The sequence below is a fragment of the Anomaloglossus baeobatrachus genome, chromosome 1, assembly GCF_048569485.1.
Source record: "Anomaloglossus baeobatrachus isolate aAnoBae1 chromosome 1, aAnoBae1.hap1, whole genome shotgun sequence".
In the NCBI taxonomy this organism is placed as follows: domain Eukaryota; kingdom Metazoa; phylum Chordata; class Amphibia; order Anura; family Aromobatidae; genus Anomaloglossus; species Anomaloglossus baeobatrachus.
In genome coordinates, this window is record NC_134353.1 from 266775415 (window position 1) to 266790241 (window position 14827).

At 45.3% G+C, this 14827-nt stretch overlaps 1 protein-coding gene across 13 annotated transcripts in view; it reads right to left on the reverse strand.

Annotated features, from left to right (window-relative positions):
- Positions 1-14827, reverse strand: part of CAMK2D (calcium/calmodulin dependent protein kinase II delta) — a 288538-nt gene that overhangs the window by 261559 nt on the left and 12152 nt on the right. For all 13 annotated transcript variants that reach the window (XM_075349962.1, XM_075349947.1, XM_075349930.1 and 10 more), the window contains exon 2: positions 2754-2848. In XM_075349962.1, coding sequence (XP_075206077.1) covers positions 2754-2848 — 95 coding nt within the window. The remainder of the gene's footprint in view (positions 1-2753; positions 2849-14827) is intronic.

Below are 14827 nucleotides of genomic sequence, written 5' to 3' on the forward strand. Positions count from 1 at the left end.
TGAGCAGTGTATATATATATATATATATATATATATATATATATATATTATATATATGTATGTATATTATATATACATATACACACACACACACACACACATTATATATATTTTATATTCTCATTGTCTCTTCGCAACTGGATGGCATTCTAGCAGTGCTCGTACTACTGGATTCTTCTTGGACCCTCACCTTTCTCCGTTGCGACAGTCTACCCCTTTGATCACATTGTGTGTTACCGCTCCTCCTCCTTGAAAGTTTTGTTTTTTTCCCCCTATTTTTATTTTTTCTCTCCTGTCTGATGAAAAGATCTAAGTAGCCATTATAAGGCATCAACCAATACGGACTCTTGTTTGTTTTTTTTTTTGTTTTTTTACTAGCCAACACAGTGCAGGATATTTTATTCTCTTTTCATCCATCATCTGTTCTCTTTTCTTCTTTTTTTCTTCCCTACCAGCGCTACTGTTTTGTAAGTTAAAGCATCTTAAGTCATCGGTGGTCATTTTCCTGAAGTTTTTTTGGAGCAGTTCCCTGCTGGTGTCTTTGCTCTGTACCTTTAGTCTATGTGCGCACGTTGCGTATTTACATGCAGTTACGCTGCGATCTGCACCGCAGCGTAACTGCATGCGTCCTGCGTCCCCTGCATAATCTATGAAAATTATGCAGGAGCCGTGCGCACGTGGCGTCTTAGAACGCAGCGCTTCGTTCTAAGAACTGACATGTCACTTCTTTCCTGCAGGTCCTGCTCTGTCTATGGGAGGGGCTGCACTCAGAGCGCATGGAATCGGCTTTTTTTTTCCCACTACGGACTCTTTCTGCAGCGATTTAAAGCGCACGTGTGCTGTTCAAATCACTGCAGAAATTTCTGCAGTGACAGTACGCAACATGCGCACATAGCCTTAAGAATAAACAGTGGGAAGCTTCATTTGCAATGAACGTGTTACTTTCTTAACCGCTTCACATTTGTTGAGCTCCTGAAGAAGTTAACAAAAAGAATAGATTGAATATGTGCATAGCAATGCCGTGTTGACCCTACTGTGCATTATGGTCATTTTTGCTGCACTTTTTCAGGTGGAATCTGACCTTGGTGCAAATTGAAATAGTCACTGGTGGATTACACTGTAAAAGATCATAAATTAGTCTCATCCCTAGTCGTCCCTCCTTAAAGGGGGTTGTGCACTACTTTGACATTGATGGCCTATGCTTACGATAGGTCATCAATGTCTAATCGGCCAGGGTCGACGACACGCTGCATCTCGGTGGATCAGCTGTTCTTAGTCCCGTGGGCAGCAGCAGGCAGAAATGCTCAGTTCCAGCGCTGCTCTGTCTTCTGATAGCAGCCGTGGCTGGGTACTGCACATCCAACTTCCATTCTAATCAATAGGAGGCGGCTATGCAGTACCCAGCCGTGGCCACTACCAGAAAACAGCAGCATCGGAACTAAGCATTTCCAGCCGCCTGCTGCTGCGGCCCACGGGACTGAAAACAGTTGTTAGGCGGGGGAGGGGGGGACCCTGGCCAATCAGACATTGATGACCTATCCTATGGCCATACTTTGAGCCACTTCTGAACAGAGTCCTATGCGGGGTGAATGTGCCCCGCGTTGTATCCCAGTGGATGAGAAAAAAAAATACTAGATACCATGCAGTTGCAGCTCTCCTATACACAACACATAAAGCCGGTCCATCTTCATACCTCTTCAATAGTGTTAATAAATGCATGGTGTGGCAGGAGATGGTGGGGAAAGGTGCCCCAAGTTTGTGAAACAACCCAGCAGCCAGGGGTCTACTTTCACACATCCGGTTGTAGCAGTGCAGCACAATCCGGCGCGCTGCTGAAAAAACGAAAGTTTTTTTTTTTGTTGCCGGTTTAATTTTTTTTTTCCAGCATTGACTTGCATTGGAGCCGCATTGGCTTGCGTTCCATCCATTTTTTGCAGCATGTGGCAGATTTAGCCAATGCGGCGGCCGGATGGAACGTTCCCTGGCACGTTTTTTGGTCCGGCAAAAAAACCGCATCGCGACGCATCCGGCCGCTGCGACGCATTTTTCAATGCATGCCTAAGGACGCCAGATGCGGCAAAAACCGCATCCGGTCGCCGAAAGCGGTTTCTTCCACTGCGTATGCTCAGTAGCGTGCCGCAACCGGAAAAAAACGGACGGGCTGCATGTAAAAACTTATGCAAAGGATGCGGTGTTTTCGCCGCATCCGTTGCATAGGTTTCACAGCCGGATTGAGCCGCAGTGCTCAAACCGGATGTGTGAAAGTAGCCTTATCCTCCACTTATTATATATGTATTCCACTATTTATCTCACAATTTGGTAAGAATTAGAGATGAGTGGACCCGATTAAGTTTGGGTTCTGTGGGTTCAGTCGGACTTTAGATAAAGTTCTGTTTGGGACCCAGACTTTACCTAAACTTCATTGGGACTCACTGATTGGTTCTTTGCCCACTTCCAGGACTGGGTGGCAGAGTTTTTCCTTATTTTTGTATAGATTACATCAGATTATGCTCTTGTTACCCCCAGGGCGAGCCACTTAAACACTGCAAGTGGCTCACACTGGGTTGAGCACCATACCTGAGCACAGCGATGCTCACGAGAGTGGTTTGCATACATAAACCACCCGAACTCAAACGCTGATTTTTTTGTAAAGTCTATGTTTGGTACCAACCCAAACTTTACTGCTCGGGTTCGCTCATCTCTAGTAAGCATATGGAAACAAAGACTTGGTGACAGATTAGCTCAGCGTGTACCTCTTGCAGAAAGCTTTTTGGTGTTGATAATTTTGGCTGCATACTCTTGACCTGTGGTAATCTTCATGCATCTTTTCACCACAGAGAAGGCTCCCCTGTAAAAGAAAGAACACATGGGCTTTAATTCTCCAGTACACATCTCTGGGCAGATAGCAGAAAAGATTCCCCCATTCTGAATGCTTTGACACCAATAGGCTGCGGATGAGCAAACGTGCTTTTCAAATGTAATCTAACCTCTCCTCACACATCATCAGAAGCAGTGCAGCTATCCAGGCAGTGAATAATGTCCTACACACACACTCTCACCTTTTAATAATTCAGATCAGAGCAGGGTAAACTACTTCAGTATTTGCAGTGGGTAAGAATCATTTGGCGACTTTCTTGTCTTGTGAGAACTAAAATGAAAACCAGTTTCCCAACATCCACGCTGCTCTCACCTGCTAAATGCCGTCCGATCAATTACAAAATGACTAAACCTGAGACTGAAGTGACCGTTCACACTCGTATAACACACTTTAGCAATTAAGCAGCCACTTAAAAGGTAATGGTAATCCTATGTGAAGTGAGTTAATATCACGGCCTTACGTTTCGATGAAACTGGATACCGTTACGATGATGTGAGTACATGGTTTAATGGTGAAGAATGAGTAATTATTAACTCAACACCTATTTCACCAATGATAGTAATAATTAGGGATAAGCAAATATTTTGTAATTCAAGTTCACCAGCTTTGCCAAATTTTTACGCAAAAATTTGATTTGTAGCAAATAAATCCATCAAGCTTTTAGTTGCTCGGAACAGACCTGTATAAAGGCTGCTTTACACGGTACGACCGATTGTGCAATTTCACAATCGATCGTACCCGCAAATCGCTGCCCGTGTCGCACAAAGTCAGTAACCCCTGTCACACGTACTTACCTCTCATGCGACCGCGCTGTGGGCGGCGAACGTCCACTTCCTGGAGTGGGAGGGACGTTCGGCGTCACAGCGACGTCACACGGCCACCGGCCAATGGAAGCGGAGGGGCGGAGATGAGCGGGACGTAAACATCCCGCCCACCTCCTTCCTTCACATAGCCGGCGGCGGCCGCGTGATGCAGGTGAGCTGCTGTTCATCGTTCCCGGGGTGTCACATGGAGTGGCGTGTGCTACCACGGAAACGATGAACAACTAAATTAAATGATATTATGGAACCTAGCGACCAGTACACGACTCACGATTTGTGAGCGATACTGCGTCGCTAGGTGTCACACAGGCCGGCATCGCCAGCGATGCCGGATGTGCGTCACAAAAAACGTGACCCCCGACGATCTATCGCAGCCTTAACTCTGAGGTCTACGACATCTGCATTGAAAGCTTTTGGACTCTAACACCTTTGTGCATTAAACTGCCCTCCTCCTTTGTACTGCATGAAAAATAAAAAAATATTTTATTAAAGTTGCAACTGCAGTATATCACAGATCCATCACTTCACAGTCACACTGACTATGCAGGTACAGCACTTCCCCATCACTTGAGCCTTTGTATAATTATTCACAGACAACCACTCTCATTTTCAATGTGGTTCAGCACTGTAGTAGTGTGACGCCCCTGGACTATTCAGGTCGTCACAGGGTACTGCACAAACTGCCCTCCCCGTGCAGTACTCAACCCCCCATGGTTCTGGATCTCTATCCTACAGTACTGCCTCCACCAGCATTTACAAGTCCTAAATACATGTTGCACCACACCTGTCAGGCACACCAGTGGGCTGCTTAAGCAGAAATAGGGCCGCCCACCTAGGGGGTCAGACAGGGAGGTGGAAGTTATCAAGTTAGTTGAGTGGTAGCCCTCGAGCTGTGAGGACCTCGGAGGAAGCTGGGAGTTGGAGCTCCCAGGGGAGAAGTAAACTAGGTCGCAGACGGTGGTCTGGACCTAGAGGAGTCAGATCCCCGGTCGCAGGGGAGTGAGGCTAAGTGCCTGTGACCCGTTAAGGAGGATGGTCAGCAGCCTGGTCTCATCACCGGTCTGGGACCCAAGGCACAACAGGGTACACGGACCCTAGGCACAACAGGGTACACGGACCCTAGGCACAACAGGGTACACGGACCCTAGGCACAACAGGGTACACGGACCCTAGGCACAACAGGGTACACGGACCCTAGGCACAACAGGGTACACGGACCCTAGGCACAACAGGGTACACGGACCCTAGGCACAACAGGGTACACGGACCCTAGGCACAACAGGGTACACGGACCCTAGGCACAACAGGGTACACGGACCCTAGGCACAACAGGGTACACGGACCCTAGGCACAACAGGGTACACGGACCCTAGGCACAACAGGGTACACGGACCCTAGGCACAACAGGGTACACGGACCCTAGGCACAACAGGGTACACGGACCCTAGGCACAACAGGGTACACGGACCCTAGGTCGGGGAGAAGCTTCAGGCGACCCGGCAATTAACCTACGGAGGACAGGGCCTTTATGGACTGTTCCCACCAGCTCAGAGATCGGGGGCACTAGCGTAACGAGGGGGATAGAGCTTTCCTAGCAAGCAGCCCACTGAAATCCCAAGCGTGAGCTCCTGAGAGCAGGCTCCTCCATTTAGCCACAGTGGGGAGTGGAGAGCGGAGCCCGGAAAGCTCCAAGCTACCGGGCCACAACAGATAATCTAAAACTTAGTGCAAGGAGGCAGGTTACGGACCACCAGCAGTACTGTAGGGGACGGGACCCGGACGAGCTCCCCTCGAGAGGCAACGGTGTTCAGAGACCTGGTTTACCCTGTTGTCAGCGTCTGCTTCATTGCTGAGTGAGTCCCCGCATCATCAACCAGAGACCCGGGGCCTACCCCTAACCGTGGAGGGCAACGTTACTTAGCTGCCCCACTCCATCACCCTGGGTACTCCCAACGGCAGAGGCGGTACTCCCAATTACTGCACACCATGGGTGGCGTCACGAACTATACCAAATACCCTGTAAATACTCCCTTCTCATTGAGTGTGGCCCCCAAGTCCCCGGGTCCGGAGACCCTCGAGCCACGAACGATCACCACCCCCAGACCCGAGCGGTTCGATCCGCTGCAGGAGCGGCACAGTAGTACAACATGCTCAAATTCAGACATTTCTATCCCTATTTGTACTATTTTGCTCTCTGATCTCCTAATCGTAGCTTGTAAAATCTTTAAACTGTAGGTAGGCCTTCATCTTTCATAGTGGTCTCCTGATTAGCTGTGATATACTAGATAAGATAGTGCAAGGCATTATGGGGAAGCCCACGTGGTCACACCTGACATGAGCTCACACTATGGCTGCCCATCTCTAGTAATTATTCCCCCTAAAAAACAAGGGTCGATACAGGTCTTTGAGTTGCCCTCTTCTATACAGTCCATACTTAGTTTTATTTAGTTTCTGGTACAAGTAACATGGCCTCTCTCACCCTTCTTATTTAGGCTGTGAAACAGGATCCTCAATCAGCGTTTTCTGGTTGCACTGTTACTTATGATCAATTATTTCATAACTGATTTGCAATAAAAAAAAAAAAAATCAGGCAAATTTGGGCAAAATCATGAGACCTATAATGATCACCCAGTTTTCCTGAACTTCACAGAAGAACACTATGTCCATGTCAGGTGTTAGCAGGAAAATGTATAGAATGTCCTCTCTTGGCCAATTAACTGAAAGGAACATATAGTTTTAAAAATGTATCTTTTTGTAAATCATGGGTTATATGATCTAGTAAGTCCACCAATACCCTTTAGATTACTTTTATTAGGTCATGGTGCTGTATAGATCTATTTGGTATCAGATTAAAAGGTCTTTTATATGGAACAAACGTTCATAGAAATGCCTGTGAACAACATGAACAGCGTTCATCCAAATAAAAAAAACCCCACAAAAACTTGTTTTTGGGTGATTGTATCTTTTATGTATCAAAATTGTTGATTGCCAGTAGCTCATCCCAAACACCTAACAAAAATTCATAGAAGGGGTAATTGCAAGCCAAAACCGAAAAAAAAACAAAAAAAACCATCGAACTTTATTAACTAATTTTTTAATGTGCAAGTAAAACCAGGTTGCTTCATATATAAATCAGGGAAGGGGCCCACGGCAACAATTCCCTGAAATCTCCCGTCCTGACCACGGAGGTTGGCACCCTAAATACAGCGCAATGGCACCCCCGCTCAACAATGACTATCCCTTCTGACCCTATACTAAATATTAAAAGGAACATGTCACCACTTTTTTGGCCTATAAGCTGCGGCCACCATCACCGGGCTCTTATATACAGCATGTTAGAATGCTGTATATAAGAGCCAAGGCCGGGGGTATAACGTAAAAAACACTTTATAATACTTACCTAACGGTCGCGCGGTGGGCCATATGGGCGTCTCCATTGTCCTGTGCCGGCGCCACCTCTTTTGTCAGTCTTTGTGCTCCTTTAGCTGCGGTGCATGACGGGTCCGACGTCATCCACACTCGCCGGCATGCAGGTGCACTTTGATCTGCTCTGAGCAGGGCAGATCAAAGTACTGCAAAGCGCTTGCGCAGGATCGGCGAGTGTGTATGACGCAGCCGCGTCATGCACACAGGCTTCAGAAAGAGGACGAAGATGGACGAAAAAGGAGGTGCCGGCACCGGAGACGCCCATAAGGCCCACCGCGCGAACGTTAGGCAAGTATTATAAAGTGTTTTTTATGTTATACCCCCGGCCTGGGCTCTTATATACAGCATGTTAGAATGCTGTATATAAGAGCCCGGTGGTGGTGGCCGCAGCTTATAGGCCAAAAAAGTGGTGACAGGTTCCCTTTAAGGTGCTGCTGATCTAAATGAGGGGCTTATAAAATTCACAGTGGATGTGCCACGTTCATTCAGACCAGTTTATATCATCTTAGATGGATTTCCCACCCCCATAACAGTCCAAATATCCAATGACTGGTTATAGATAATTCTTTATAAACAATACTACTGATCAGGATGACCGTTTTGGGCAGAAATCCTCTCAGGTTAAATAGCAAATGTCAGGGTCAGAACAGCAAGACAAGAAAATTATTTATATGTGTGCAATAATATTCATCACAATTGATGATAAAAAACAAGGCCCCCAGTACTTAGCTACACTCAGCAGCTCATTTCCCGACAAGTTTCTCTCCCAAGAGAAGTTAGTTGGAGGTTCATCATGGGCTGTCCTCAATCAGACCACACCATATGACAAGAATAGGGCTTTGTCATTCAAAAGCCATCCTCAACCAAGATAATTTGTATACCAGCCAGGGACCATGCTGTTCCACAAACTCAGGGCGCGCGCTGATAATACGGTGGCTAATGACTAATGGCTAATGAAGGGCTGGTCATTGTTGAGCGGGGGTGCCATTGCGCTGTATTTAGGCTGCCAACCTCCGCGGTCAGGAAGGGAGATTTCAGGGAATTGTTGCGCTGGGCCCCTTCCCTGATTTATATGTGACGCAACCTGGTTTTAGTTGCACATTAAAAATTTGGTTAATAAAGTTTGATATTTTATTGGGGTTTTTTTCAGTAGCTCATCCCCTCATGAAAACACTGCAGGTGCTGCAGATAATGTAAAAATTGTTCACTCCCATAAAGCATTCACAACTGTTAGGCCTAAGCCACATGGCAAGAAAATCGGTGCGAGTGGAGTGCGATAAAACATCACATTCCACTCGGACCAATATTAGCCTGTGTGTCAGCGCACATGAGTGATTATTTTCTCAGCCCTAATCGGACCGAGAAAACAATCGCAGCATGTAATGCGAGACTTTTTTCTCTCGCACCCATTCAAGTGAATGGGGTGAGAGACAGATCGCACTGCACACGGAGTGTACCGTGCGTGCAGAGCGAGAATCGCAATAGCCGGCTTCGGAGGAGAGAGGGAGAGAAATCCCACCGTCCTCTCCTCCTTGCCGCTCCTCCGCAGTGCTGGCCCGCCCCTCCTGAGAGCCGGCCCGCCCCCTGCAGCTGAGGTCCGCTCGCACAGTTGGACCGCAGACGCAGGGATACTAGCATGACACTCGGCTCCTGCTGTGCTGCCAGCGTGAGCTGAGTGTCATGTGAGCATCGCAGTAGTGCCCCGTGTGGCCCCAGCCTTATAGGAAGTCGATTTGAGCTTGTGTTGGAGTATCCAACAGCTGCAGGCTTATGCTTGAGGGTATGTGTTCAGTGGACAGCAGATGGCGCTGTTAACTGTTACATCCTGTTGATATTTGTGTAGTTCCTCTACACTGTATTGCATGACGTCTCAGTTCTTGGGTGTGTTCGTTCTCTTACTGTAAATTCTCCATGTTATGATAAATATAATAGTTTGTGTATGTCCTCTATAAAAAGGTTCACTCTCACACAATGTTGGAGTGCTGACTATTCTGTTCAAATCTGCAAATGCCTGGGTAACTTGCCAAAATGAAAGGGCTCCTACTGAGTACATTATTCTACTGCTCACCTTTTAGATTAATCTAATACGATTTAGTACAGGATGTATTACATCAATAGTAACACAGGTGGCGTGGATGTGGTTAGATAGAACTATTGTACAAAAACCATATGCCTAGGATTTTAAAACCCAAGCTACCATGCCCTAGTGACCTACAACAGCACAGCATCTGTGCATAGAACTGATACAGCCACTTATCTAGGACGAGGCATCTTTGTAGGCTCATATTTTCATGAAGAAAACATTAAATATCAGGGCTAAACTAATGCCTCGGGCACATATATCAATAGAGACACCGTCCAGCTTTCCAAAGAGAAGAAAAGATTAATAACCTACATAAGATAAGGAAAAAATGTAAGTGAAAATAGAACTCAAATTCTGCACTTTCTACAGATAAGCACTTTTTATCAAAAAAATATGGTTTATCAATAAGCAACAATGAGCCAGAAATCTAATAACAAAGCAACATGAATGCATTTTATTAGCAGAGCAAAATTACCCCCAAAAATATCATATGATAATTCAGTCCATTATTAAACTTTATTTCTTTGGACAGAATGTGGCGTACGGAGAAGAGTTCCAGTGCTACAAAGGAAAATAGTGCCGACACTGTCAGACAGGGCATGTCCGAAGACTGAAGCCCCAAGGTCAGCCTCACCCCAGGAAAATCTGACTAACGGAATTGATGGGGTCTTGCCAGAATTAACACACACGGACCATTGTTGTTAATGGGTGTCATATGAGGCTGCCCTGTTTTTAGGGCTTGGTGGTCAGCATGACTGACAATTTAGGAGTGGAAGCCGAGAGCAGGGGGTCTTTTCCAATGTGAATGAAGAATTATTGAAATTGCTTACAGGTAAGTAAAGTGGAGCACACATACTGTACATTATCTGTCCCTGCGAAAACCCGGGGTGTTAGACATTATGTACTCCTTCACAGGCTGGGCTATATATCAGAACGGTTGCTTCCCTAAAAATGAATGTTATGTGAATTCCTGTACCAGTCTCTCATTGACTAGTATTATTATTATTATTATGCCAACCACCATCTGTTAAAGGGAACCTGTCAGGTGCAATATGCACCCAGGACCACAAGCATTTCTACAGATCCTTAATAATATGGTAATGAGCGCAGAGACTAGTCGCAAGGGCATTAAGGCCACGTCTCACTAAGCGACATCGCTGCTGAGTCACGGTTTTTGTGACGTAACAGCGATGTTGCTATTGATCTCGCTGTGTGTGACATCCAGCAACAATCTGGCCCCTGCTGTGAGGTCGCTGGTTGTTGCTGAATGTCCTGGACCATTTTTTGGTTGTTGCTCTCCCGCTGTGAAGCACAGATCGCTGGGTGTGACAGCGAAAGAGAAACGATCTGAATGTGCAGTGAGCCGGCTTCTGCGGACGCTGGTAACCAAGGTACACATCAGGTAACCAAGCAAAGTGCTTTGCTTGGTTACCCGACCCGATATTTACCTTGGTTACCAGCGTCCGCAGCTTCTAGAAGCTGGCTCCCTGTGTGTGTGTGTGTGTGTGTGTGTGTGTGTGTGTATGTGTATGTGTATGTGTATGTGTATGTGTATGTGTATGTGTATGTGTATGTGTATGTGTATGTGTATGTATGAATATATATATATAATATACACATATATACACACACAGGGAGCCAGCTCCTAGAAGCTGATAGATAGATATATATATATATATATATATATATATATATATATATATATATATATATATATATATATATATATATATATATATATATATATATATATCTATCTATATATATAATGTGTATGTATAATGTTATAAAGATGCTGGGTAAGCTATAGTATGGAGAATACATTGGGAAATAATATGCACTTTGTGAACCATATTGAAATGAGACGTGGACTACGGGTGCATTGTTTATTATGTTATTTGTGTGGTTTTTCTTACTGACTAAAGGTTTTTCCCCTTTCTGTGATATTTTTTTTTGGGGGGGAATTTATGTGTTGTATAATTTTGCTGTTAAATAAAAATGAACCTGATTTAAAGAAAAAAAAAAAAGAAGCCGGCTCCCTGCACACGTAACCAAGGTACACATCGGGTAACTATAAGCAAAGCGCTTTGCTTAGTAACCCGATGTGTACTATGGTTACAAAGCACAGCGTCGTTACACAGGTCACTGGTGGCTGATCTCTGATGGCTGTGGAGATCTGCCTGATTAACAGCTCACGAGTGACCATGTAATGACACTCCAGCGATCCCTGCCAGGTCAGATCGCTGGTGGGATCGCTAGAGTGTCGCTAAGAGTGACGGTACCTTTAGTTCCTGCGCTCCTTCTGCCTTCTTTGTACACCCCTGTGGGTGTACTAACATGCTATTCAATGCCCAGCATCACCAGGAGTGACGTGCGTACCTGTGTACGCTGATCAGAAGTCCTGGCACCTCTGGTCATGCCCACTAGACCCCTCTGAAGCTGGGACACGTACACCCGGCTTCATACTGCACCCAGCATTCAGATCAGCGTTCCCTGACACAGGTACACGCCGCACCGCTGGTGATGCTGCATTGACTAGAATGTTAGTACACCCCCGTGAGTGTGCTAACATGCAAAGAGGGCAGAATGAGCGCAGGAACTAACGCCCAGGGGACTAGTCCCCTCGCTCATTAGCATACAGTAAAGGATCTGTAGAAATAAAGATATCTTTATCTATGCTAATGTATACAGGGACGGTTAGGCAGGGATTAGCAATATGCACCCAGAACTGCTCGTGGATCTAGATGCATATTGCACCTGACAAGTTCCCTTTAAATTCCAATCTTACAAAACAGAATGAAGTCTTTCTGGTGCAGTTGAAAGCATCTTTGGTGATTCTGTTTTTGTATTTGCTTCTAAATGCAAAGTTCAGCAGCTTTCTAAATTATCATTATTAAACATATTGACTAATTTTGCTGTTGAAGAATGTCTGGAAGTACTTTTTATTTAGGTGATCGAAAATCCATCAGAGCTCCTGATAATAGTTCTGATGGTGCTGTAAGCATTTCCCCCCCTTCTGTCACTGATAAAGATAGTAGCTGGGAGAAGGAAGGAGTTATGTACAGAGATCTACAATGTGGATAGGGGAGAAAGTACCTACAGTCTCCAGGAAGGGAGAGAAGAGAAACAAGGCTATAGAAAAAGAGGAATGTATGTGAAAAAGAAATATGTGCAGGATAGAAGGTGTACAGATGTGTACTAGACGGTAGTATACAGCACACACACACAGACCTGACACCCAGCCTGTATCACTGGGAGGGACAGTCCCACAAGAGAGAAATCTGAAACTAGGATAAAGCCGCAAACTGCATAAGGATGTCTGCAAATTAAAAGAATGAAGATTGTACACAAACTTAAAATTAATATGTCACCAGGTATTTGCTATCTAATCTGAGAGCAATATGATATAGGGACAGAAACACTGATTCCAGCAATGTGCCATGCACTGGTCTGCATACTGTCATTTCCATAAAATCACCGTTTTCTCTTCTGAAGATCTAGCAGTTCTCTGAATGCTGAGCTCTGTATAACCCCACCCATACCATTGACTGGAAGCTTCCTGTGTACATTGTACATTGGCAGAAAGCTGCCAATCAGTAGTGGGGCAGGGATACACAGAGCAGGAGGACTATATAGCACAAGACAACTAGTCCTCCAGTGAATATCTGCTGATAAATACACGTATACGTATTATAAAAGCAACAAGCAGTCTAGTAAGTGACATATCACTGCAATCAGGATCTTTACCCTTACATCATACTAGAAAAAAAACCTGCTGTCCGATTCCCTTTAGTGAAATTTTTATTAACTAAAAAGTAACAACTAGCGATGAGCGGACCTGTTGAAGCTCGGTTTGTGGGGTCAGCCGAACTTTAATTTACACATGCAGCCAGCCATGAACAGATCACTTGAGGAGGAGGATGGGTGGTGTTTTTCCGGGGGGAGGGGGGTGCACAATACAGCTGATCATGCTGCTGTTACACCCCAGAATGCGTTGTTCAAGCACTTTGCTCATGCATGTGAAGTTCATACATAAAGCACCCGAACTCAGTTTTTTCATAAAAGTAACACCACCTAACCTGGGGTTCGCTCATCTCTAGTAATCACCAACATGTAAAACACATTTTTTTCCACATCAAAAGGTGTCCAAAGTCTTCAAAGTGTACAAAAGGCTTCCTTTACACAGCATTGTGGGCAATTTCTTCCAGCTAGTTCTAACCTGTTATAGTTTCTAGTAGCACCTCGTGACATGTGCACCATATGTGCGGTTTCTGTTGAAAAACTATATGAATAACAGAACATAAATGTTAAAAAGAGGGGAAAAAACCCAAACCATAATGGCTTTTATAAAATAGGCGCAAACACTGTCCTCTTTAGACCTAGTGAAAGGGTTTATTTAAAAGCAAATTTACAGATGTAGCGGATTCATTTTCCAGGGCAAATATACACCACTGCCAAGGTGAAAATGCCCGCTAACCTATTCAGGTGAATCTACTCTGATCTTCTCTATACTTTTCAATGCACGTGTCCAACTGTTCAATGTTTTAGGAGTTTTTGTACAATTTGCTGTTCTCTGCAAACGAAGTGTTTGATCCATGAATCGCACAATAAATTTCGGGGTTTAATTAGAATTGGTTTTTAAACAGTCCTCATTATGCTCTTCATATTTTGACATCATGAGACCAAGACGACACCTAACAATTGATTAGCAGTATCTTGTCATTGCGAGGCTCCTAACAGGATGTTCTCAGATGGAAAGTGGCCACTGAGCTTAGTGTCCCAGAGTGTCGTCAGCAGGTTGCAACAGAGATGCAGAGAGACTAAGGCTATGTGCCCACGCTACAGGATTTACCGCGGATTTACCGCGGATTTTGCCGCGGATTTGCCGAAAACCTGCAGCAGCAGCACTTCCAAGCCATTTCAATGGCATTTTGGAAATGCTGTGCCCATGCTGCGGATTTTTCCGCGGCGGATTTGCCGCGGATTTTGATCCGGAAAAATCTGCAGCATGTCAATTGTTTGGTGCAGATTTGGTGCGGATTTTTGGCTTTGAATGGGGAAAAAAAAAAAAAAAAAATCCGCATCAAAATCCGCGGTAAATCCGCGGCAAATCCGCAACAAATCCGCGGGTGCGGATTTTCCGCGAAAGTCGCGGATTTTCAGGCAAAAAAATCTGCAGGGACATTCTAGCGTGGGCACATAGCCTAAAAGTCACAGAAAGGCATACAAGTGGAGGTCCTTTGGCCACATCCCACACGGATGACCACTTCATTGTGAACAATGCCCCTCGGAACTGGATGATGAATGGTACACAACTCTAGACAAATTTATGAAGGTGAGAGGCACCCAAGTGTCATGTCAGATCATTCAAAACAGTTTACTACATGCTAGACGACCAGCAAGGATACCTGACCACCCCACCAGGCACAGGCGTCATCTAATCTGGATGAGGGACCACTGGGCCTTAGTGCTGTTCACTAATGAAAGTTCATTCATGCTGAGCAGACATGGTGGTCACCAACGATGTGGAGACGTCAAGGAGAGCACTATGCATGAGCCACTGTTGTCACCAGACAAGCCTATGGTGGTGGTGTTACAGTATGGCAGGTGTGTCTACTC